The sequence below is a fragment of the Leopardus geoffroyi genome, chromosome C1 (genome assembly GCF_018350155.1).
Source record: "Leopardus geoffroyi isolate Oge1 chromosome C1, O.geoffroyi_Oge1_pat1.0, whole genome shotgun sequence".
Taxonomy (NCBI): domain Eukaryota; kingdom Metazoa; phylum Chordata; class Mammalia; order Carnivora; family Felidae; genus Leopardus; species Leopardus geoffroyi.
In genome coordinates this window covers 21,852,964-21,878,942 of record NC_059328.1, presented here as the reverse complement: position 1 = coordinate 21,878,942, position 25,979 = coordinate 21,852,964, and the positions used below count along the sequence as shown (strand labels likewise).

The 25,979-nt window shown below is 36.8% G+C and overlaps 1 protein-coding gene and 1 long non-coding RNA gene across 38 annotated transcripts in view; one reads left to right on the top strand and one right to left on the bottom strand.

The window, feature by feature from the left end:
- Positions 1-25,979, bottom strand: part of EPB41 (erythrocyte membrane protein band 4.1) — a 201,998-nt gene that overhangs the window by 63,432 nt on the left and 112,587 nt on the right. For all 37 annotated transcript variants that reach the window (XM_045476383.1, XM_045476385.1, XM_045476377.1 and 34 more), the window contains 5 exons: positions 18,674-18,749; positions 14,549-14,767; positions 7,162-7,249; positions 4,042-4,194; positions 865-962 (listed from right to left, as the gene is read on the bottom strand). In XM_045476383.1, the coding sequence (XP_045332339.1) occupies positions 865-962; positions 4,042-4,194; positions 7,162-7,249; positions 14,549-14,767; positions 18,674-18,749 (634 nt within the window). The remainder of the gene's footprint in view (positions 1-864; positions 963-4,041; positions 4,195-7,161; positions 7,250-14,548; positions 14,768-18,673; positions 18,750-25,979) is intronic.
- Positions 19,660-22,329, top strand: LOC123597490. Its single transcript, XR_006712136.1, has 2 exons — positions 19,660-19,771; positions 21,997-22,329. It is a non-coding gene; the product is annotated as an uncharacterized LOC123597490 (long non-coding RNA).

Here is a 25,979-nt window from a genome sequence, read left to right as displayed (position 1 = left end):
GGAGCGGGGGAAGGGCAGAGAGAGAGAGTGAGTGAAAGAATCCCGTGCTGATAGCACACAGAGCCTGACTCGGGGCTCAGTCTCACAAATTGTGAGATCGTGACCGGAGCCAAAATCCAGAGTCAGATGTTGAACCGACTGAGCCACCCAGGCACCCCTAGCTGACTCTCCTTTCAATGCAGGTAAATACTTGTCTAAGGTCTGTCTTCTCTGCTAGACTGTTCCCTCAGGACAGGGACTAGAACTATCTTGTGGTATATTCTCAATGCCTACTACAGTGCCTATACAAAGGGTAAGCACACAGAAAATGTTTGGTAAATGACTACAAGGGGTTAATGATGTAGCCTCTTGAAGAGTAGAGCAGATTAAACTTTCTCCCATCTTCTGATTATCTGATACAACTGGGCTTTAAAGATGGTTCTCTGTACTTCTTTTCTGGGGTTGATTAGAGCCAAGATAATGATCAGCTTCCCACCTTTCACCTTCTAATAGAACAGCCCCACAGAAAATAGTTAAGCATTGCTTAAAGAAATTCCATGTGGAGGTAGGTCAGGGTACTTCTTCCTGACAGACTGAATTTAGTTTAGCTCCAGTTAAGATGATCACAGAGCCCCTAATAAATACAGATTCCTTTTTCTCACTTCTTTTCTCCTTCCATCATACACAGAAAGGTGCTTTGGGAATGTTGAAGCATGTTTTTCAACCCAAGGGAAGAGAAGTGGATTTATTTTGTCTCACTTAAGATGATCTCACCTGAGCTAAATAAAAGAATGCCAGACATACAAAGAAGGGAATTTCAATAGCAGGTTTAAAATAGAAACATGCATAACTTATCCTTGAAAAATACTTAAGAGAGAACAATACCTGAAAAATGTGTGATGCTCTACACAGACTTTCCATAATTTCTTAGCTGCTCGGTAACTGGGAAGTTTGAATCCAATGGTACTTTCATATTGCTCTTGCTATAAAAACATGAATAAACATGAAACATGATTATTTTACTAAAGTGATACAATATCAGAAATACGGTGTTACAGAAGAGGACATTGTGAATAAAAGAATGTTACTGGTTTCAAAACATAAAGTATCATTTCAAAATTTTTTTCTACTTACCAACAGAAATGTACTCAGGGCTTTTTCAACAGCAGAGAAGCCAGGGAATGCATCTTATATAATTTATGCATCTTATTTTATTCAGCACCCATTCCCCCCACAGACACAGACACACACACACAGACACACAGACACACAGACACACAGACACACACACACACACACACACACACACACACACACACACACTGTACACTTTTCTGAGACATAATTATGTCACCTTTTGATTGTCCAGACTACTTATTCTTCCTTAGTCACTGTCTGCATTTGGGATACTTCTACTACTATATGACCAGGGAATGGGATAGCAGATGATTTCTCCAATCAACCAATATTATTATGCAATTATTATTAGTAATAGAAGCTTAAGATTTTGGCTCAAACCAGATTCCTGAATTATTAAATGTCTTCTTTTTCCTTTGATTGACCACTAGTTTATCTGAATACTTCTTTGAAGCAAACCATAGCCTGCCAAGGATACTAGAAACACTGTCCTGCTAGTCTTTTGCCTCTTTGTTTCTACCTTAAGCATACTTTACAAGATGGAAAAGAAACTGACATTTTTAGTGCCTATTATTGCCAATAACACTATGATTAAATAGTGTCATCTATATTTTTACACATGAAGAAACTAAGATCAGAGAAGTTATTTGTTCAGTCTCATAGCTATAAGTGGCAGAACCAGATTTTCCCGGTTTCTACTATACCATGTTACTGCTAGGTCATCTACTGTAGACATAATACTATACTTCTCAAAATCCTACTCTTGTTCCTAAATGCTTTCTTAAGAATCCTGTGTTTTATGGGGCGCCTGGGTGGCTCAGTTAAGCGTCCGACTTTGGCTCAGGTCATGATCTCACGGTCTGAGTTCAAGCCCCCTGTCGGGCTCTGTGTTGACAGCTCAGAGCCTGGAGCCTGCTTCGGATTCTGTGTCTCCCTCTCTCTCTGCCCCTCCCCTGCTCATGTTCTGTCTCTCTCTGTCTCAAAAATAAAATAAAAACATTAATAATAAAAAAAAAGAATCCTGTGTTTTAGTATGTATTATACAGGTGTTATTAAAAAAAAATCCAAGTATTTCCTTTATCATATTTGTGTGTGTGTGTGTGTAAAGTTTTTGCCCTCCCACATTAAATGTAAGACAGGTGGGGTGCCTGGGTAGCTCAGTCAGTTAAGCGTCCAACTTCGGGTCAGGTCATGATCTCACAGTTGGTGGGTTCCAGCCCCGCATCGGGCTCTGTGCTCACAGCTCAGAGCCTGGAGCCTGCTTCGGATTCTGTGTCTCCCTCTCTCTCTGGCCCTCCCCCCGTTTGTGTTCTGTCTCTGTCTCTCAAAAAAATGAATAAATGTTACAAAAAAAGAGATTAAAATGTAAGATTGGTTAGGGATGAACTCTTTTATTCACTATTATATTCCTAGACCCTAGAATAGTGCCTGGCCTAAAGAAAGCCCTCAATAAATATTTGGTGACTGAATGACTCTTAGATTTGAAATTTTTGAGGGAAGACACTGATTGTTCTTTGTTAGGTACAGGTAAATAATTATGGTATTAAATAAATGCTTCATTGAGCTTATCCAAGATTTTTAAGGCTGTACATCCAGTATTCCCAAGCTAAAATAATGAGCCATTTTTCACCAGCAGATGGTGATACACACACAAAAACACGCCACATTACATTAGTGCACTGCTTTCTTATTTCGAGCTTTTATAGCTGTCATCTCATGTGATCTTCAAGTCAAGAGAGAGAAGGTATTATCCCGCTCGAATGATAAGGAAGCTGAGCCGTAGACTTGTCCTGGTTATTTTGTTTAGTAGGTGGTAGAGGCAGAGTAGGAGCTAGAACTTTATAAAATTTAATTCCTACTTAAACAATTTTCTACTGTGCCATGATAGCTCTTTAATGTAAAAGTTAAGTTTGGCCAGCATTAGTATATCCTGAATCTTGAACACCAACTAATAACTGAGTTGTCTGGTATAAAGTTGAACATCCAACTCTATTAAAAATCTAGAACTTGAGAGGTGCCTGAGTTGCTCAGTCCGTTAAGCATCTGACTTCGGCGCAGGGCATGATCGCATGGTTCGTGGGTTCAAGCACTGTGTCTGGCTCTGTGCTGACAGCTCAGAGCCTGGAGCCTACTTCAGATTCTGTGTCTCTGTCTCTCTCTGCCCCTCCCCTGCTTTCATTCGCTCTCTCTCTCTCTCTCAAAAATAAACAAACATTAAAAATATTTTTTTAATCTATAACTTGACGTAGAATACATTCTCAGTAACCACTAGAAGCTACACATACAAATAAATCTTAATTACATCAGGTAAGGTGTTGGTGGTGCAAAACATGAGTATCTTAACCCCACCATTTAAAAATCTGCTACTTAATTTATAAATATTTATAAATATTTTTCCATCAAGATTTTACCCGGAGTAAACAAGAAACAAGTTTATCAATCCAAGATTAACTTTTGGCCATGGTATATTTACTTCCATAAAGAGAAACCAGAAGATCCAGAAGAAACCAGAAGATCAGTAGTGAGGAAGACAAGAAGCATCATGGGGCTGATTAATTTAGAAAACAGAATTATCAGCTCCTGAATAGTTAGCTACAGAGAGACTGCTTATTTACTTATTTTATTTAGAGAGAGAGTGAGTGGGGGAGAGCCAGAGAGAGAAAGGGAGAGAGAGAGGGAGAGAGAGACAGAGAGGGAGAATCTTAAGCAGGATCCACGCTTAGCATGGAGCCCAATGCCAGGCTCAATCCCACATCCCTGGGCTCATGACCTGAGCCAATATCAAGAGACAGACACTCAACCTACTGAGCCACCCAAGTATCCCAAGAGATCTCTTTGATGACATAACAAGGAAAACAGGAATGAAAAGGTATTTTCAACATGGTCTATGTTTGATTCAGGAGGAAAGAAGCATGAATTATGTACCTCTCCAGGTCGAATCTTGATGAAAAAGCTGCTACGTTTGTAAGAAATCTTCAGCACTTTGGGCCAAGGAAAGCGGTTAATTCTCAGCTTATCTTTATAAACCAGAAGGCCACTAGAGCAGACACCTAGGATGATATCCACTCCCTCCAAGTCCTGAAAAACAAAAGTGTTAGCAGCTCAGTGTTCAGCAAAGTGCTCAACACATTGCTGACTCTTATTTGATATATCAATAACCAAAAACACAAAGCATACATTAAAAAGTAAAGCTCAACCTAACAATCATAATCTACAGGACTGTTCAGTCCATATAAAAATGTTACTATATGATACTACAAATGTTACTATACCACCATGAGTGAACATCCGCTCTTCTCAGGTCCAAGAAATACTGACATGCACACATCTTACCCACTGAAGGAACTAACTACTCTAAGGAGCAATATAACCACCACTGCCACTCCCCAAAGCCATTGTGAAATGTCATTGGGCGTGCACCTCATCTAACTTTATAACACTTCTCCCATAAAACTGAGCCTCTGTATCTTCCAAAAAGGTGTTCCTTAATAATCCAAAAAGAGACATTAATCTACTTTTACCATGCCTGTCTGCATATGAGAATTCTAGGGTAAACATTCACGTTCTCATTTTGGTTTCCCAGTTCTAAAATACTCAAACTTGCCACTATCATAATCAGTAAATAATAACTATGGTAGCTACGGTAGCTACCTATGTCCTATACACGTATGTTTAAGTCAGTAGACCACATGACTTCTCGAGGCTAGGGCTGAGGGCTATGTCTACTACCAAATATGCATGCACAATTATAATTCTTGTTCTTTTTATGATAATGTGGCCACTCATCCAAAAATCATGATAAGTAAAGGAGTTCTCTTCCTATATAAACTCAGTATGGAGAATCTTAGACTTTTGTAATTACTGATGTTAAGTATATTAAATTATAAATATCATCCCAAAGTCAAGAAGGAACAGCAAGATAAGATAAAGACATATTTATATGCCTCTTTAGTAATTTTTTTAAAATTAAATATATATTAATCATCCCTGTCTAATAAGGAATAAATTTCACCTGAATAAATCTCTACAGACAACTATTTATATAGGTAATCAAAACCCAGAATCAAATGTTTCTTGACCACTCCTTTCCCCAAAATGAGTATAGAGAAACATGTTAATGGCATATGTGTTATGTACAAAAAAACCCGAGAAGTAAAAATTATAAACTCAATGACTATATAACTGAGAATTTCCCAGAAGATGCCCTCTTAAATTCTTAAAGCCTGTGGGTACAACTACATCTCTCTCTTAATTATGTTTTGGAGAAACAATTTGCTTTACAACATTTGGGAAAGGAACATGCTGCCTGACTTCTTCATCTATTCCTGATAATTACAGCAACGATATCAGCCTGCAGCAAGAATTGAGAAGCAAAACCAAACAATTTCAATTCTGATTTTTCTGCCATCTACTTTACAGATTCACAGAAGTACCCAACCCCAAACAATCCAGAGCAACATTTTAAGAAAAACCACTAACATGTAATGAAATTTTATTAGAATTAATGGACTCTAATAAAGAAGGAAAAATCTTCACATATCAGATTTTCAGGGTGGGAGAAGCATGAAAGGTCATGTTAGTCCAATCACACACCAGATATTTGAATGTCCTTTTCTAAATTCCTACCAAGCGATTATTGTACCGATTCTGGAATATCTCCAGTGACAGAACACTCGCTATGGAATGAGGTAACCCATTCCATCTTAGAATAGCTCTGTTAAGCAATTTGTCAAACCGAGCTGAATAGTATTTCCCTGTAATTTCCATTTTACCAGCTCTAGCTTTATATTTGGAGGCATAGTGAAATGTCTACTTCACACAGTTATCCTTCAAACACACAAAGACAGGTGTTACATCTTCCCTAAATTTTCTCTTCTGTGGGCTAAGTATGTGTATTCCTTTGCTTTCTCATTGGACATGGTTTTGAGTCCCCTCATGATGCATCTTAGTTATTAAGTTCCTCTAAATGAACTTCATATTGGGGCACATGGGTGGCTCAGCCGGTTAAGCGTCCAACTTCGGCTCAGGTCATGATCTCACATCTTGTGAGTTCAAACCTCACATAGGGCTCTGTGCTGACAGCTTAGAGCCTGCAGCCTGCTTCGGATTCTGTGTCTCCATCTTTCTCTCCCTTCCCCCACTCGTGCTCTCTCTCTCTCTCAAAAAAAAAAAAAACATTAAAAAAAAGGTTTTTTAATTGTAAAAATAAAAATTAAAAAATGAGCTTCATATTATCTCTTGAGCCCATTCCCTCACAAACTCCTCACACACACACCCTCACCACTCCCAGCCATTTCAGTAGCTGAAGATGAGAGAAGTCAAGGAACTTCCCTTAAGTATTTATTCTGTTAGGTTATATGAGGCAGAACAACCATTAAAGCCCAAGTTTACAATTCTTAACCCAGTAGTTTCCAAATGAACCCTGTGGTTCATCCCATGTGCACTAGAATCACCTGGAGAGCTTATAGAAAGAGTTTATAGATAGAGATTGCTGGGCTCCACGTGTAGCATTTCTGATTCAGTAAGTCTGGGATGGGGCCTGAAATGTGCCTCACAAGTTCCCAGATGATGCTAAATGTTGGTTATGAGGCCATCCTTTGAGAACCATTACCTTAAGTCAATGGTTCTCAGGTGTGATTCAGGTGTGAATGAGCGTAATTTGAGATGTTTAGTAAACTTGGAGATCTAGCATCTTGTTCAAAGCAATTCAGTAAATCTGGGAGGAGCTTGAGACTCTGTATACTTAATAAATGTTCCAGGTGATTCTGATGTAAGTGATGTTGGCTGCTATCTCTATATTTTCAAATATTTAGGAAAATATCACTTCTGTTCTGTGCTGTACCTTTGATCCTTAGAGGGGCTTAGATGTGAAGCGGCATTCTGACGGTGGAATTGCAAAGGGGCAATTCAAATTATACACTTAAAGTTCTAACAAGAACTATCTTTTTTCAATGTTTTATCGTACCCCAGATGCAAGTTGGTAACAAGTATTATATGACCGAGGTCTGATACACACTCAGTAACAAAGGCCAAAATTATCATTACCTTTGCTTTATGAAGGTCAACACCATACATAGACAACTTTTTGGCATTCTCAAGAAATTCCAGGTCAGCTTGAGCTGGAGTCATGGACCTTTGGTAGAATAAAAATTGAAAATAGAGCATCACAGTGCCAACATTTACAATAACAACACTCATATATTAGTTGTACTTCATATAAACACACAAACATATATATATATATATATATAGATCTCTCTCTCTCTCTATATATATATATATATATATACACCAAGATGTACATGGATATATTTCATAGTCCTGAAAGTAGAATATTAGGGAAAAGGATTCTTATCAATACCTGTGTCTAAATCATTGAAATATGCCTTAGTAAAAGAGATCTCAGAGAAAAACAAAGTCACCAAAAAGCTATTAGAAAAAAAAAGGTTTTAAAACAAATCTTGCTTAACAGTTTCCTTAAAGCTTCCACCATCCATTCTACCCTCCCTCTCCTCAGCCTTTTTCTCTAACACACACAAGCTCCTCCCACTATTTTTTTTTTTGCCAAGGAGGCGACCAAACTAAATCCTCTGAGGGCATGGTACAATTTACAATATCCTCTTAGCTGCCTTTTTCTCTGTGTACTCCTGAATTATTATGGAAATTAAACAGGAGGGCAGCTGAAGTTACTTAACTGGCGACTCTTAATGGGGACAGGCTTGATGAAAAGAAAATTTCTGGTAACAGATGGTGTCCTGCCCACTGATCTAAACAAAATAAATTGGTTAATAGAAGCATGTAGATAATGGGGCTGCTTTCTCTGTTATTAAGATGTCTTCATTACTAGGCATATAATGAATTAGATCTGTTTGAAAACAATCAGTCTCACTGTCTAAATGGTCACTGTGATGGTCTTTCCTTCTCCTTTATAACCTTCCCCTCTTGAAAAGTGCTCATGAGCTGTTATGTTGAGCTTTGAAGAAAAAGACATCACTCCTAGTGCTGCACAATTCAGGCCAATCAAATATGACTTCACACTGACAATAATGCCGCCACACCTCCAAAGAAAAACCGAGTAAATGCCTGCTTCCAGGAGGACTGCCTTAAACTATACAAAGCAGCAGTAGCCTATTCATTTAATGGAAAAAAGTCTCTTCTAAATCCATCTGTCCTTAGTCTCATTAAAAAGAACAAAGGGTTCCTTGGAACAACCACCAAAATCTCAGGAGAGAGGATGCAGCTCTGTTAATGACTCAGCCTCCCCAAATAAACTTTTTTTCACAAGCACTAAATCATCACACCTGAATTCTATTTACTAATAGATCTAAAACTTGAACACACACACACAAAGGAGAGTGGGAAAATTAACACATGTGCAAGTCTGTATATTCACGTCACTAAAAACAGCTCAGGAAAATTTTACAGGGTTGTTCCCCCGCCCACCCCCCCTCCCCCATATATGTTATATACTTTTCTAGTTAAGGTTACTCCTAATCATTTTATAGTTTTTGTTATTGTTGTTATTATCGATGGCTTGAATTTTTGGGTTTTGAAGCTGGATTGGAGCTTGAAGATTATAGAGTCCAACAGTTTGATTTTGTGATGAAGAAATAGGCCCTGAGGGATAACATAGCCACAGGCAAGTTGTGACTTTAAGGCAGAAGCCTTTAGGCAGGATTCAAGTCGCATTACTCAAGCTGGAATCATGCGTCCTGCACTTGAGAGTGGTGACCTGGCGTCTCCCTCAATCTTCTAACTTTATATAAAGGAAGATTCATAATAATACCTAATTCCAGAGACTAGGATAGGCAATGAATTTTTTATTTTACTCAATGAATGAATGTGATTAGTAGGATAAAATGAGATAATGGTTGTGAAACTGCTCTGCAAAATATTAATGTTTATTATTATTGCAACTTTAGGTTTCTGATGATGGTACAGTGAAACATTTATACATAATTCATAAAAGAGAAATAACTGATCACTTGAACTTGAAGGCAAATTTTAAAACATTAAATGAGGCAATCATGATAAAATCTTCTCTATCTTTATTCCTCCAACTCTAAGGGACATTAATAGGGTCAATTTAAATACAGATTTAAGTTTCAGACTATGTGGTTAAAGGCTTTTCTAAGTAAGCATGCTTTAAAATTATATTAAGGGCAGAGGCACCTGGTTGGCTCAGTTGGAAGAGCATGTGACTCTTGATCTTGGGGTCATGAGTTCCAGCCCCCTGTTGGGTGTAGAGATTACTTAAATAATAATATATTTTTTAAAATATAAATAAATAAATTATATTAAGGACAAGTAGTAAGAAGAGATCTTTAAAGCTATGAATTTCCTTGTTAGTTGAAAATAATACTTACATTTGAAATTTGGCTGATGTTTGCATGAAAAATTTTTAATATAATTTAAACATTTTTGAAACACACTTAAACTTAAAAGTTACCTACAGTGCAAATAATATTTTCCTGAACTATCTGAGAGCAAACTGTCAACCTGATCACCCATCTCTCCCAACACTTTAACGTGTAATTCCTACAAACAAGGACATTTTTCTACGTAACCTCAATACAACCATCAAAAGCAGGAATAACTCTTTTTTTTAATGTTTTTATTTATTTTTGAGACAGAGACAGAGCATGAGCAGGGGAGGGGCAGAGCAAGAGGAAGACACAGAATCTGAAGCAGGCTCCAGGCTCTGAGCTGTCAGCACAGAGCCCGACGTGGGGCTCAAACTCACAGCCCGTGAGATCATGACCTGAGCCGAAGTCGAATGCTTAACTGACTGAGCCACCCAGGTGCCCCGAAATAAATTTTAATACATTACTGCTATCTAATCCTCAGACCCCACTCAAGTTTAGTCATTTGTTTAAAAAATGGTCTGTACAGGGACGCCTGAGTGGCTCAGTTGGTTAAGCATCTGACTCTTGGTTTCAGCTCAGGTCATGATCTCAGGGTTTGTGAGTTCGAGCCCTGCATTGGGCTGTGCACTGACAGTGTGGAGCCTGCTTGGGATTCTCTCTCTCTCTTCCTCTCTCTGCCCCTCCCCTGCTCGCACTCTCCCTCTCTGTCTCAAAATAAATAAGCTTAAAAAAAATTATGTTCTGTACAGCAGAAAGGCCCAGCTTAGTGAGTATCAGGAGTGTCACTGAGTTCATGTCTCTGGTCTTCTTCAGTCTGGAACAGTTCCTTAATCTCTCCCTGACTTTCATAATCTTGACCTTGTGAGGATCACAGGCCAGTTATTCTACAGAATGACCCTCAATTTGGGCCTGATGTTTCTCCATGAGTTGATTCAGGTTTTGCATCTTTGACAAGAATAGCACAGAAATGGCTCTGCGTTCTCACTGCATCCTATCAGGTGGTAAGTACACAATTTCAACTTGTCCCCTCATGGATGACGTTCTTTTTCATCACTGATGTTGCCAGGCTTCTCCGCTGTGAAATTCCTATTTATCTCTTTGCACTTAATAACCATTTTGTGGGAATATAGTTTGAAACCTTTGAATATCCTATTCCTTATTAAACTTTCAACTTATTCCTTTATATCAGTATGGACTCAGAGATTCTCATTTTATTCAATGCAATATAATCAATTATTTTCCTTATTTTTTTAGTGCTTAAATTGGACCAGATTTGGCCAGTGGGAGCCTCCCCAACCTGGATTCTGTACCCTTCTGATCATTTCTGGCATTTTTAAAGTACCTCCTTCTAGAACAATGTAGACTTAGAGTATGTTAGTATGTGTGTGTGTGTGTGTGTGTGTGTGTGTGTGTGTGTGTGCGCGCGCGCGCGCGCGCCTATTTACACATCTATCAGAAATCATGAATTAGCACTGACACCTCCAGTTTTAATGCAATACCACAGGGTTTCTCCCTCTCCATACTGTGTATCACCCTTTACTGACAGTAAGAAATCTGACTCCCATTATCATTAATATACTAATTTGATCAACTCCTTGTACATAACCAATCTCTCATTGCTACCACTGACTCCTCCCCTACATGGATGCCCTTTTCACCTTGACTGGACTCTAAACCCCCCATGCTGGGTTGTTCCCCACACAGGGATGCCCTCATTACCTCACTCAGGTTCTGACTTCTAGTGGTAGGCTATCCCTTCCATGGACATCTTCTTCACCCTGCCCAGGCTTCAACACCTTGTATCAGGTACCACCCCATGTGGATGGCCTCCACCCAATGCAGGCCTTACCCCCACATGGATGCCCTTCTCAATCTGCTCTGCCTCTCATAACTACCACCACGTGCCCACTTCATACTGTTTGAGCTCTGGCTCTTCATGCCAGGCTGGCCCCCTATCCATGAATAACTCTCTCCACCCTGCTTAGACCCCAATATCCCCAGCCAGATGGCCTCTCTGCATGGATGACTATCTTCCTCTATGCTACCTAATGGCAAAACAAAATTGTTTCCGGAAGCTATTTATGATTATAAAAATCATACACATTCATTGTATAAGAACATGGGGGGAAATAAAATCTCTCATAATCCCACTATTCACAGAACTGTACATGTAAATACAACACATTTATTTTACAAATTTAATATCACAAATTAAATTTAAATTATTTTCACCTTAAAATTTTAAAGATCATGGTTTCTCCTAAATTTTTCTTGGAAAATTTAGTTCTGTAGTTCCTTAAACCCAGATTCACAGACTCTTGAAGTATAATAAACTAGCTGGGAAGAGGTTAGATACCTCTAAACCATTATGAATTTATTCAGTACCACCTCATAATTTACTACTTGAACGGACTGCAAACTTACAAAAGCATCTAACCAGAGAGCTTTGGCACTGGTTAAGTCCTGCTCATTAAAAAGAGAAACTAAAACAAAGTTTCTCTGTATTTATTTTGAGCAAGTGTGGTCCGGATATAGAGCCATTCAGTGAATTCCAATGTTATGTGACAGCCTTTTAATAATGTTTGTTGCATCTCCTAATTAAGGACTGAGATTTCAAATAATTAAGTGGGGGGCAACTGACAAGTTTACATACTTTCCTAGTACCCATACATGGACGGCAATTCATTTTAAAGCTTGATTTGCTAGTATAAATTTAAAGTTAATTATAGCTTCAAAGTCTCCGTCTGGGCAAAGGGCCACTAACTAAGGGTTCCATGTACGTAGGCAGTCTTCTGTTTATCTGAGAACAGGGTGGTATTTGCTTGTACTTTTCAATGCATAGTAAAATGTTTCTGCTTCAGCAGAAGTTTCTCTGGATTATTTAAAGTGCCATGTTGTTGGACATAATTAAATTTTCCATTTGGCTTTCTGTTTGTAAAGAGTGCCAATCTTTCCAAAAAGGAGCAATTCCAAGATGACTTACCTCTAAATTTTCTAGTCATGGAGATCTATTACTGCTTAATTTCTATCCATATACCTCACAGAATATCAAACTGGACCATATCCACCTATCTCTTGAGATCATTTCGCTTATTTGGGCTTAAATTCAGTTAAGTTACAAAAAGTAGTTCCCTAAACCCAGATTCACAGCCATCACTTGTAAAATGGGGTTAGGAATTATTAGGCTAAAAAATACTCTCACTATATACTAGTCACTATGCTAACCACTTCATATTTTTAACAATCACAAAATTCCTATCACTATCCTTATTTTTCAGATGAGAAAACTGAACCTCAGAGGGCTTATGTAATTTACAAGAGTCATAAAGCTAATAAGGAACAGAGTCTCACTCAAAGTGAGACAGGCTGATTCCAGAGCCCATGCTTCCATCTCATCACCTAGCTCAGTGGTTCTTAAACTTTGACCTTACGATCCCTTCATTCTCAACACTTATTGAGGGCTCCAAAGAGCTTTTCTTTATGTGGGTTATATCTATCAATATTTACTACATTAGAAATTAAAACTAAGAAAAATGTTAAATTTTTATTAAATCTTTAAAGAATAATAAACTCATATTTTAACATTCATAACTTTTTTGTGTGTGAAAAATAACAGTATTTTCCCAAAATGTAGTAACACAAAAAAGTGACATTATTTCACATATTTACAAATTTTTTAAATGTCTGGCTTAGAAGATAGCTGGATTCTCCTAAATCACACTAACATAACTCAGGGTACTGACTCAAGGCCAAGATCAGACATTCATGTTAATAAGCTAAGGCAGGCTGTAAAATTTAGCTACAGCAAGTCACTTAAATAACAATGGGACATACAGAGAAAGAAACACAAATTATTCCGGCACTTTAATATTAGCTAACATCGGGGTGCTTGGGTGGCATCAGGGTGCTTCTGACTCTCAGCTTTGGCTCAGGTCATGACCTCATGGTTCATGAGTTCGAGTCCTGCAACGGGTTCTGTGCTGACAGTGTGGAGCCTGCCTGGGATTCTCTCTCTCCCTCTCTCTCTGCCCTTACCTTGCTCACTCTCTCTGTCTCTCTCAAAATAAATAAATTAATTTTTAAAAATATTAACTAACATTTACTGAATTTTGACAATGCGTAAGACACTATATTAAGTTTTTCCACAGAGTATCTTTTCTAATCCTAGCCATTGCCCTATTTACTCTGAGGTAATAATCTCCATCAGACGTTAAAGGAACCTGAGGCTCAGGGCGCCTGGGTGGTTCAGTCGATTAAGCTGCCAACTCTTGATTTCAACTCAGGTCATGATGTCACAGTTCGTGACTTGGAGCCCCACATCAGGCTCTGCTCTCACAGTGTGGAGCCTGTTTAGGATTCTCTGTCTCCCTCTTCCTATCCCTCCCCTGCTTGCTCATTCTCTGTCTCTCTCTCTCAAAAATATGTAAACATTAAAATAAAATTTTTTTTTAAAAAGGAACCTGAGACTCAGAGAGGTTAAGTGAATAACTTGGGGTCACAAGGCCAGGACCAAGCAGAGCCAAGATTTCAACCCAGCTCAGTCTGACTATAAGTCCTTGCTTTTGATCACTGTGTGATGATACCTCCCAACATTACCAACAATCTCCATGAAAAAAAGCATTGAATTCAATCAAGACTTTTAAAAATACCTTCAGGGGGTTCATGGGTCCTCTGAAGTTTATCCATGTACAGATAGCCTAAGAACCCTGCTTTAATGATCTTAAAGTATCTAATATAGCATAATAATTTTAAAATCTGAAAAAAGGTAAGATAACAATAGCTAACATTTATTGAGCACCTACTATGTGCCAGACACAGTGCTTAGTGCTTTCCATATATTGCCTCATTTAGTTTTCTTCCTACAATGCAACACCTATCACCCTCATGAGAAAACAGGAGGTTCCAAGGACTTAAATGACCTGCTCAAAGTCAAACAGTGGAGGGGATCGAGCTGACTCTTTCTACAGCACCACATTCCCTCCGAGACAAACACCAAATCAAACCAGGTCAAGAGTTTAAACTTATTGCCAAAGCAAACACAGAAAAAACCCTGGAAACATACTTACCTGTATGACTTATGCAGTTCCATGACCTTCTCTTCAAGTTCCTTGGTCTGATTTGGGGCCAGTTTAAAATCACTAACATAATCCGCACCATGAAGTTCTGGGTCATAGTCTCCCAGCTCAGATTGGATGGTATAAGAACCTAATAACGCTAAGGTTGCAAAGGAACAGGGCAGACGTCCTGCAACTATGTCCTGTCGAAGCTGGAGGCATAAATAATACCTACAGCCAAAAGAGAAAAAATGTTACTATGTCAGTAACAACAAAAACAAAATATAGAGAAAGAGGAAGAAAGGGGGAATGAGACAGATATGGAGGGAGAAAAACAAGAGAGATTAAGTATGAGATAATGCTAATAATTGTTTAACCTAGGTAGTGGGTACATGGTTGTTCATCATACTATTATTTTTTCCTTTCTGCATGTTTAAAATTTTTCCACATAAAAACTCAAAAAAAAAAAAAAAAAAACCTTTAACTATGTTGGGCTCATGTCTGGAAGGCAATTTAAAAAGAAAAGAAGTTGCTAACAGAGTAGATCTTAAAAGTTCTCATCACCAGAAAAAAACATTTTTGTAATTATGTGTGGTGATGGATGTGAACTAGACCTATTGTGATCATTTCATAATATATGCAAATATTGAATCATTATGTTGCACACCAGAAACTAATATAACACTATATGTCAATTATATCTCAATAACAAAAAAGAAAGAAAAGAGGAGAAACTGGGAAAAGTCTGAAGGAGGTAAAGAAATTAATATTTTATTGAGTACATTAAGTACCATATACACATAAATTATCTCATCTAATCTTCACAAAAAAACGTGTTTGGTGGGTATCATCACCAAATTACAGATAGAGAGGCAGTTTCAAAGACTAAGCTTGCTCAATGTCATATAGTAATAAAGGCTGTTTGGCTACAAAACTGGACTCCTTCTATCAAACTGCTTTGCCAAATGTGTAGATACTGTCCTTCACATAAAAAGATGACATTACTGACACATTTTTAGTAGGATATGAACATTTTCAGCTGTTTTCTCTTCAAGATTGGCTAAGCCTTCCATTCACTCTCGTCTTATAGGACTGATGCCACCAGTGTGCTACATTGTTGGGAATTCATACTGGGGTTAAAACTGTTCAGTAGAACAAACCAACCATGTGCCCCTACATGTTAGGCATTCATCTCCATCAGTATAATGTTTACACCTGTGATCCTGACCTGCTCAGCACTTTTTCTGAGTTGACCAATACAGACTGTTTGACCAAACAGGAAAGCTGGGAGATATGATTAAATTGAAAATTCCTGTATTAATTAGAATTATATTCTTGCCTTTGACCATAATAAGGTGTTGAATAATGTAGATATCAACAATCGTTTTGCTATCTATAATTTGTCACTACACACGTTTTTATTTTTATTTTTATTTTATTTTGATTTTTTTAATGTTTATTTATTTATGAGACAGAGAGAGACAGAGCACGAGTGGGGGAGGGGCAGAGAGAGAAGGCGATACAGAATCAGAAGCAGGCTCCAGGCTCTGAGCTGTCAAAACAGAGCCCGACGCGGGGCTCAAACTCACAGACTGCAAGATCATGACCTGAGCGGAAGTCGGTCACTCAACCGACTGAGCCACCCAGGCGCCCCTACATACGTTTTTAAAAAAAGAGGAACGTCAACCAAATCACAAGAATCTTAATCTCCTCTAAAATGTGGGTAATTAGCAAAAAATTTCAGGGATTTGTATTGTTTTATACATAACCTCAAGGAAGATGAATAAGAAGCAACTTTAAGAGACAAATATTACATGTGAAAATGAAATAACCAAAACAATTTTTTCAGGCCAGAGATGACATCTCAACTTCAAGAATGTACTAAGGATTATCTAGACAAAGAATAATTTTTTAAAACTTTCATAGTACAATAAAACCTTGGATTGTGAGTAACTTGTTCTGTGAGTGAGCAAACATTCTAATAAATTTTAACTTGATAAACGAGCGAGGTCTTGCAATATGAATAGTACATGACGCCAAAAGTCACATGATCACACATGATCACAACTGAGTCAATGGTTCTTTCTCTCGCTGTGGGATTGTGGGTGATCATCTCCTATGCTCTGATGCTCGGTCTCAGGCGATGGTATCTGATAGGAATCAGTGATTTTTCAGAATGTTGGAAGGCACCCACAACTGGCACTAGTGCATTTTTTTAACTTCAAAGCCCTGATGGACAGTCTGTTGCTTTTCCGTACAAGAGTAAGCTTAGGAATGCTTTGCTTCATTCTAGGTCATGGCTGCCTGCAGATATAGACCCTTTCCTCTGCTGCCTTATTGCCAGTTATATTAAATAGAGTATATAACAAGAGTTTATTAATACTGTAGTCAACATCTTTGCAAGCGTATACAATAGCCCCATGCAGAAAAAGGTTGAAAAGAAGGTGGTAAGAAGAAGGAGATGATTACAGTGGAAGTTAAAAAGGAAATCATCAAGAAGTATGAACAAGTTAAGCAAGTGGCCGAAATTGCAAGCTTTTATAAGAAGTCTATGTCTGCATCTCGTCTGGAGAAGAGGAAGAGGAGAAAAAAAGCAGAAGAATCCCTCACTTCAAATGAGATTAGGGAGATGTATAAAATGGGGGAAACAGTGCAAAATTTTGTAGAAAAGCACCACCCAAATAAGACTGAGGCAGTCTGAGCAATAAATCTGTTTAATGACAACGCATTGTCAATTTCCACGAAATCCTCAAAAGGAGGCAAAAGCAAGTGTCATTGGATAGTGTCCTTGTTAAAGTTGCACGAAAAGAAAAAGATTTCATTGAGCCAATAGAAGTGATTCCGTTAGTGATAGTGAAAGTCATCCTACACAATAACCCTCTTCTCTCATCTCCCTCACACCAGCCACAAAGGTTTTCAAAGTTAAGTGCAAGTTAATTTGTTAATTTTTCTTTATATTTTGTATTTTTTTTATTATTTTGTATTATATTATAGTATTGTAGTCATTATTATATGGAACGAATCGTCTGAGTTTCCATTATTTCTTATGGGGAAATTCTCTTTGATATACAAGTGCTTTGAATTACAAGTATGTTTCCAGAATGAATCATGCTCACAAACCAAGGTTTTACTGTACTTAACAATCAGAGTTGGAGTTTACTTAGGCTATTCCCTTATTTGAGTGATATGAAAACTGGGGTATAGAAACTGTATTATTTGTCAGGTAGTTGACAACAAAATCAGATTAGAAAGTCATTTCTCAGTAACCAACAGTTCAATTTAACAAACATTTGCCAAGCACCTAATATGTATAAGGATGTTATGGATATAAATAAATATGTATAATAGTATTCTTTACAATATGCTGGTTTTCAATTTTCTTTTTTAATATTAATATTTATATAAAATCCAATAAAGGTCACTTTCCTAAAAGAAATCAGTAAGTTGTTTTCAAAGAGTACAAGATTTATTTCATAAATCAAGTGGGCTCAAAAATTACTGAAAAAGATTCAGCTCATGAGGATGATGTACCTAATCACACACTTTAAAAAAAAAAATTTTTTTTTTACATTTTCATTTATTTTTGAGAGACAGAGAGACAGACCACACGTGAGGGAGGAGGGGCAGAGAGAGAATGAGACAGAGAATCCGAAGCAGGCTCCAGGCTCTGAGCTGTCAGCACAGAGCCCGATGCGGGGCTTGAACTCACAAACTGCCTAATCACATACTTTAAAAGGGAGATAAGAAAAAACAATAGTAACACAGGCTTCAGCTTTTTTGATCCCTGTAAAGAAAACACAGCGGGGAAGGAGTATCAAAGGGAAAAAGTAGAAGAGCTATTTTACCACTATATTTGCATCTTGCCCTGTGGAGGGCATGTGGTTTATAGGCGTCCTGTACACAACTTGTCATAATACCCATTAGAAGCAAGGTTAATTCCCCTGCCAATTTCCTCTAGGCACATCACAGATAAATGAGGCTTTAAGGCTCACTTATTTGCAAACCTGTCTTGAAGTGACCAGAAACTTCCCATTTTAATAGCACAGAATTTTTCTTCAGTTCTGAATAGGGAAATTCCCAGAGCTTATGAAAATGAGAATTACTAATTCTGTATTTAACTATTAATAAATTATTTACCTTGTTATATCTTCTGTTAACTGTGCTGGGTCAGGTGGATAAAACTTGACATTAAAGGTGAAATTCCAGGGGACACCTGTAAAGGTAAACACAAAAGAATTGTATGCTTATGCCTAAGTTTCTGATTGTTAGAGCACCAAAAATATTCAAAATTTTCTTTTCCTTAGTTTTTTTTAATATTCTCATGCTTTGTGGAAAGATTTGATATTTATTTAAGAAAGAAAAAGTTGTTTAGAACCACTTAAGAGTTTGAAAGTGTGATTTTTTTTTCTCTTTGAGCTCTGTATTAGGTTAATTGATATAAAATACTTGATAACACCTATCGTTGGTGTGGAAAATAAACACAATTATCTATTGCTGATATGAGTATAAATTGGTACACTATGGAGGACAATTTGACAAGATCTTTCTAAACATAAAATGCATATATCCTTTCACCTTGCAATTCTATTTCCATAAATGCATGTATACATATGCTTAAATGAGGTCAGAATGGTATATGTGTAAGATATTGTTTGTAATAGAAAATGTCTGAAAACAACCTAAATATATATTCATTTAGCAAGAGAAGATATATCTCCAAGATACAGCGTTAGGTGAGAACATACTAAGGTCAAGAATAGCATACATATAGAAAGCAACCATGAATGTTGGAGGGTAGAAAGAAGTCTATGTTACAGGTATGATTACACATGCACAGGCAATCCCTATAAGGATATATAATAAACCAGTTATAGTAGTTGGTAAACTAGGAAGGGGAACTCCAGGAGACGAAAACTGATAAGATAGGGGAAATATATAGGAGGATGACCTATTTTCACTGTGTACTCTTTTATACCATTTGAATTTTATACATGTACTACTTCTTAAATATAAACATTTACCTTCTTTAAAGGATAATCTTTAAATGCAAATTACTGGGGCTAAGAACTTTTGCTATTTTATTTGGTGCATATCCCTAGGATTCAAAACAGTGCTTGGTAGAACATTGATGATCAAGAAATATTTGTTGAGTGAATGAAGGAAATAAAGGAACTAATCTCACAGCATTGTTGTGAAGGTCATATGAGGATGCTACAGCTTCAGAAAAAAAAAGAGGTACTAATATATTAAAATTATCCAGTAATCCAGATCCACCAATGACTTTATGTTGTTAGATGTAATCAAATGAAAACAAAAGCAAACACCTGTATTCCGGTTGCATTTTTCTCTCCATTCAACCCCAAACAAGAAAGTTTAACTGTATTAGAAATAACCATATCTAAACATAAATGTCTCAAGTACTAACTCTTTTACTTTTCTTAACAGCAATCGTAAGAAGAGAAACTCAAATTTTCAGTTCCCATTCTTCTCTATGTAAGAGATGCAAGTTTGGGATATTGCTAATGAAGATATTCAGGTTCACTGTGAGCTAGCTCAGGGTTAAATGCAGTAAAGAGACTAAAAAAAGTCACTTGGAATTAAAAAATATATATATTAAGCTTAAGCTTTAGTTAGTGACTGTTTCTGGAATATGATTCATAAAATTAGTAATATCTTATGGAGAATATTTAGTGGGGGAAAAAAAGGTGGCTGGAACAGCTCTAAAAAATTTTAACATTAAAATTCATGCCTTCTAACTCAACAACACTTCAACAACATTCTCACCAAAGTGCATAAACTGAAGATTCATGTACTATGAAGAAATATCAAACACACTCAAAGTGACCAATTATTGAAATAACTAGCCTAGACTCTTCAAAATATCAATGTTATAAAATACTTCAAAGACTCAGGAACTGCTCCAGCTCAAAAAATCTAAAGAGATGTGCCAACTAAAGCAAAATGTCACCATAGACTTTATTTTGCTATAAAGAATATTATTGGGACAACTGATAAATAAGGTCTGTGGGTTGCAGTATTGCTTCAATGTTAATTTCCTGCTTTTATTTTATTTTTTTTTTCAACGTTTATTTATTTTTGGGACAGAGAGAGACAGAGCATGAACGGGGGAGGGGCAGAGAGAGAGGGAGACACAGAATCGGAAACAGGCTCCAGGCTCTGAGCCATCAGCCCAGAGCCTGACGCGGGGCTCGAACTCACGGACCGCGAGATCGTGACCTGGCTGAAGTCGGACGCTTAACCGACTGCGCCACCCAGGCGCCCCGTTGCTTTTAATAACTATTATAGTTACATAAGAAAATTCCTAGGTTTTAGGATATTTTAGGGGTAGAGAGATATCATAACTGCAACTTATTCTCTTTTTTACTGAGGTGAAATTCACATAATATTAACCATTTTTAAGTATACAATTCAGGACATTTCGTGTACAATTCAGTGGCATTTAGTACATTCACAACGTTACACAACCATCATCACCATCTAGTTTCAAAATCTTTCACCACTCCCAAAGGAGACTCTATCCATTAAGCAGTCACTCACTCACTGACCCCCACCTCCACCCCTGAAACCACTAATCTGTTTTGTTTCTATGGATCTATTGTGGCCACAATATGTGGCCATTAATATTTGTATACACACACACACACACACACACACACACACACACACACACACATCACATTCTGTTTAACCATTATCTATTGACGGACACTGGATTGTTTCTCCCTTTTGTCTATTGTGAAAAGTGCTGTCAAGATGCAACTTTAAAATAGCTCAGGAAAAAAATAAATAAAATTTAAAAAATAAAATATTAACATTTGAGGAATCTGGGGAAAAGGTATCCAGGAATTCTTTGCAGCTTCTTTCAACTTTCTGTTAGGCCTGAAGTTACATCAAAAATATTTTAAATTAACGATTGAAAAAAATTCCTGCCTTCTGAGGACACAGGAAACTAGAAATTCTCACACTACTGGTGGGGAGGTAAACTGTTACAACCATTGTAAAGGAGAGCAATTTGGCAATATCTGGTAAAACTAAAATGTACTCTATAATCTAGCAGTTCCACTTTCAGGCATACATCCTAAATCAAGTGTTTTTTTTAAAACTGTGGATCATGATCCATTGTGAAATCAGTTTAGTAGGTCAAAATCAGCAGTTTTAGAAATGAAACAGAATGTAAACAAAAAAAAAAATCAAGATATCCCTCATAATAAAGATTAAGAATTGTTTTGTGAAATTTTGTTTTCACCTGAGATGAATTTCAAAACTCATACTGAATAAGAAAAGCAAGTTACAAATTATTAACTATTATATAATTCAATTTACATGATGTTCGAAAAGGTAAACCATATTTTTAGGTATACATTCATAGGTAATAAAAACCATTAAAAAATACAATGAAATCATTAACACAAAATTCAGGACAGTTGTGACCTCTGCAGGAAAAGGAGAGGAAGATTCATTTGCAAGGGCACAGCTGGACTACAGAATTTTTTAAACATAATTTGGGTAAGTTATAGATCTGTATTTTTCAGTATATATACAAGGTATGTGGATTTCTTGCTTTTGCTGTGCACTATTTCAGAAAGGGGTGGAGGTGGATAGCCACACCCAGTAGGGGGAATCTCTCTTATTCAGAACCAAGGGAATTAAGCTGGGAGGAGAAAGAGAGATACTGACAAACCTCAGAAAAAGGTTCAAATGGATCATGTTTGTCTGAGGGAAATTAAAAAAAAAACAACAAACACAGACAAAGCAATATTATCCATACTATATAGATATGGGATATATAAGATAAAATATAAAAACATGGGATTAAAACAGCCCAAACTTATGAAAATAGTTTTCTATGGATAGGGAGAGAAGGGGATAGGACTAAGAGGAAAACAAAAAAGATAAAACTTACGTGCACTATTCCGTTCTATTATAAATTTAAAATGTTAACAAATGTTAATTCTGGGTGATGTGTACATGGATATTTCTTACATTAACCTCCATTCTTTTCTCTATCTTTTTAATATGGAAAAAATATTGCTGGTGAGTATCTATTTCAATTTTAGATATTCATATTTTTATTCTACTTCTAGGAACTTATCTACAGAAACATGTAAGTATGTGTGTGTGTGTGTGTGTGTGTGTGTGTGTGTGTGTGTGTATATATATATATATATATATATATATATATATATAAAACATTCACTACAACCTTGTTTGTAATAGCAAGCTACTGAGAGTAAACCAAAATGTCCATCAACAGGACTGCCTGTATACACACACACACATACACACGTGTGTGTGTGTGTGTGTGTGTGTGTGTGTGTGTGGTGCTACAAATACATAATCATTAAAAAATTTTTAAACAGGGTGCCTGGCTGGATCAGTCAGTAGAACATATGACTCTTGATCTCAAGGTTGTGAGTTCAAGCCCCACATTGGGCATAGGGCTTACTTTAAAAAAAAAAAAAAAAAAAGGAGAGAGAGAGAGAGAGAGAAAGAATTTATAAAAAAAAATAATAAATTTAAATTTAAAAAAGAAAAATTTTAAACAAAGTGAATTTATATATGTTGATATGAAGAATATTCCAAATTATGGGGCACTTGGGTGGCTCAGTTGGTTAGGCATCCAACTCTTGATTTCAACTCAGATGATGATCCCAGGGTCATGGGATCAAGCCCCATGTTGGGTTCTGTGCTGAGTGTAGCACCTGCTTAGGATTCTCTCTCTCTTTCTCTCACTCTGCCCCTCTCCTCCACAGGGAGGCTCTCTCTCTCGAATAAAAATAAAAAATAAATTTTTAAAAGAATACTCCAAATTATGTTAAATAAAAAATATTGGTTGCATATTTATATTAAATACATGTGAAACATACCTACCAAATACATATTTATGTAACATATGCATATTAAATATAACACTTATTGAAAACACATGTGTATTAAATAAAAATTATATTAAATATTTTTATAAATATACTTATATTAAAACTTAATATAAATATGCATTTACATTAAAATATTTGTATGTACATCTCTGCAAAGAACACAAAGAATTAAAGCACAGGGGTAGAAGGGCAATTTACTTTGCATTAGATTCATTTATATCTTTTCATTTTACTCCACATATTTCTACCACCTATTTAAACAAATTTTAAAGCTATATATAGCCTAATACATAATGCATACATAATATAATGCAATACATAATACATAACAATGTATAGTAGTCCACCCTTATCTGTGGTTTCACCTTTCCATGAACAGCCACAACCTGGAAGCAGATGATCTCCTAATGTGTGGTCACAAGATCAACAGTAGCCTATGACTAGGTCACAGTGCCTAAATCATTCACCTCGCTTCATCTTATCACATAGGCATTTTATCATGTTACATTATCATAAGAAGGATGAGTATAGGATAATAAGATGATTTGAAAGAGATCACATTCACATAACTTTTTTATAGTATATTATTATAATTATTCTATTATTACCTATTGTTAATCTCTTACTGTGCCTAATTTATAAATTAAACTTTATCATAGACATATATGTTTAGGAAAAAACACATTATATATAGGGTTTGGTACTATCTGCAATTTCAGCCATCCACCGGGGGGCCTAGAACGCATCTCCTGTGGACACGGGGGACAAGAATACTGTATAGCATAACTGTATTTTTGAAAGGCAAAAACTTACATATGCCTAGAAAAAATCTTGTAGCTTATACCAACTTAACAGTGATTGCATCTGGAGGATAGAATTTAGGGGCCTTTTACTTTCTCCATGATGTATTTCCATAATGTTTCAAATTTTCACAATGAGTACATATTACCTGTGTGATGCAAAATATTCAAAAATAAAAAAAAAATCTTTGCGATAGATAAATGCCAACCTTCTCTTTGGCTTAATAAAATATTTACCTTTTGATTCCCTATTTAAGTTTCTATTATAAACAGGGTTTTTCTTTCCAATGTTAAAGGAAGGATTTTTGTTATGTTGCAGGGTTTTTTTTAAGTTTATTTACTTTTGAGAGAAAGAGAGAAGGAGAGAGAGGGAGTGCAAGTGGGGGAAGGGAAGGTAGAGAGGGAGATGGAGGACCCACAGCGGGCTCCTCTTTGTCAGCACAGAGCCTGACTCAGGGCTCGAACTCCTGAACTGTGAGATCATGACCTGAGCCAAAGTTGGATGCTTAACCGACTGAGCCACCCAGGTGCCCTGTTGAGTGTGTGTGTGTGTGTGTGTGTGTGTGTGTGTTTTAATGACAAACACGGGTTCTTTTTCTTAGCAAGAGATTTTTTTTCAATAGCCAGGAAGATAATCAACTAGATATTCTTCTCTACTCATCATAAATTCTGTTTTAACTTTTCTTCCTAACTACTCTTCTTATGTAATCATTTGTTCCTGAGTAATACTGCATATTAAAAGAATTTTCATTGAGGGGTGCCTGGGTGGCTCAGTCGGTTGAGCATCCAACTCTTGATTTTGGCTCAGGTTATAATCCAAGAGTTGTGGGATCAAGCCTGGCGTGTGGCTCCTCACTGAACGTGGAACCTGCTTAAGATCCTCTCCCCCTCTCTCACTCCCCCTCTCTCTCACACACTCTCTCTCTAAAGTTAAAAAAAAAAAATTTAAGAATTTTCACCGAAAGGGACTTGGAGTTATGTTTTTCTCATCATATCTCAAATATTCTGAAAATTTTTTGCTCTGACTTGCATTTAAAACATTTTATAGTCAAGGAACAAATAGGGAGAGTTGCCAGTCCAAAGACGTATTTTGTTTTTCTATCTTGAGAAACATAGATTATAAATAGGGTCTAAAGGAAAACATATCACCATAGCAAAGTTTTTCTTTTAAGAAACAAATGAAAAAATTTGTTTTCAGGTGACAGAGTTAAAACTTACTAACTTACTAAACCTCTGCGGTTTCTAGAAGTTTCCTTAAAAATAAAGTAAACTAGGGGCGCCCAGGTGGCTCAATCGGTTAGACATTTGACTTCACTTCAGGTCATGATCTCTCAGTTCATGAGTTAGAGCCCCACATAAGGCTCTGGGCTGACAGCTCAGAGCCTGGAGCCTGCTTCAGATTCTGTGTCTCCCTCTCTTTCTGCCCCTCCCTCCGCTCGCACTCTATCTCTCTCTGTCTCAAAAATAAACATTAAAAACATTTAAAAAAATAAAGTAAACTAAAAGTACATTTAGTCATAAACAGTAAGAAAAAAGTCTCTACCTGTTAGCCCATTGGGCCTGGAGCTACAAACTACTAATCTATGCTTTCTTCGACCTAGACATATTTATCTCAGGACAGCATCTGAGCAGAGGGTGCAACAGTAATATATACTAGTGGGCTTGGAGCTAAGAGAAAGCCACAATGTCTGAAGGCCACTGGCAAGGAATTCTTGTTCTTCTACTAACAGAAGAACTGTTTGG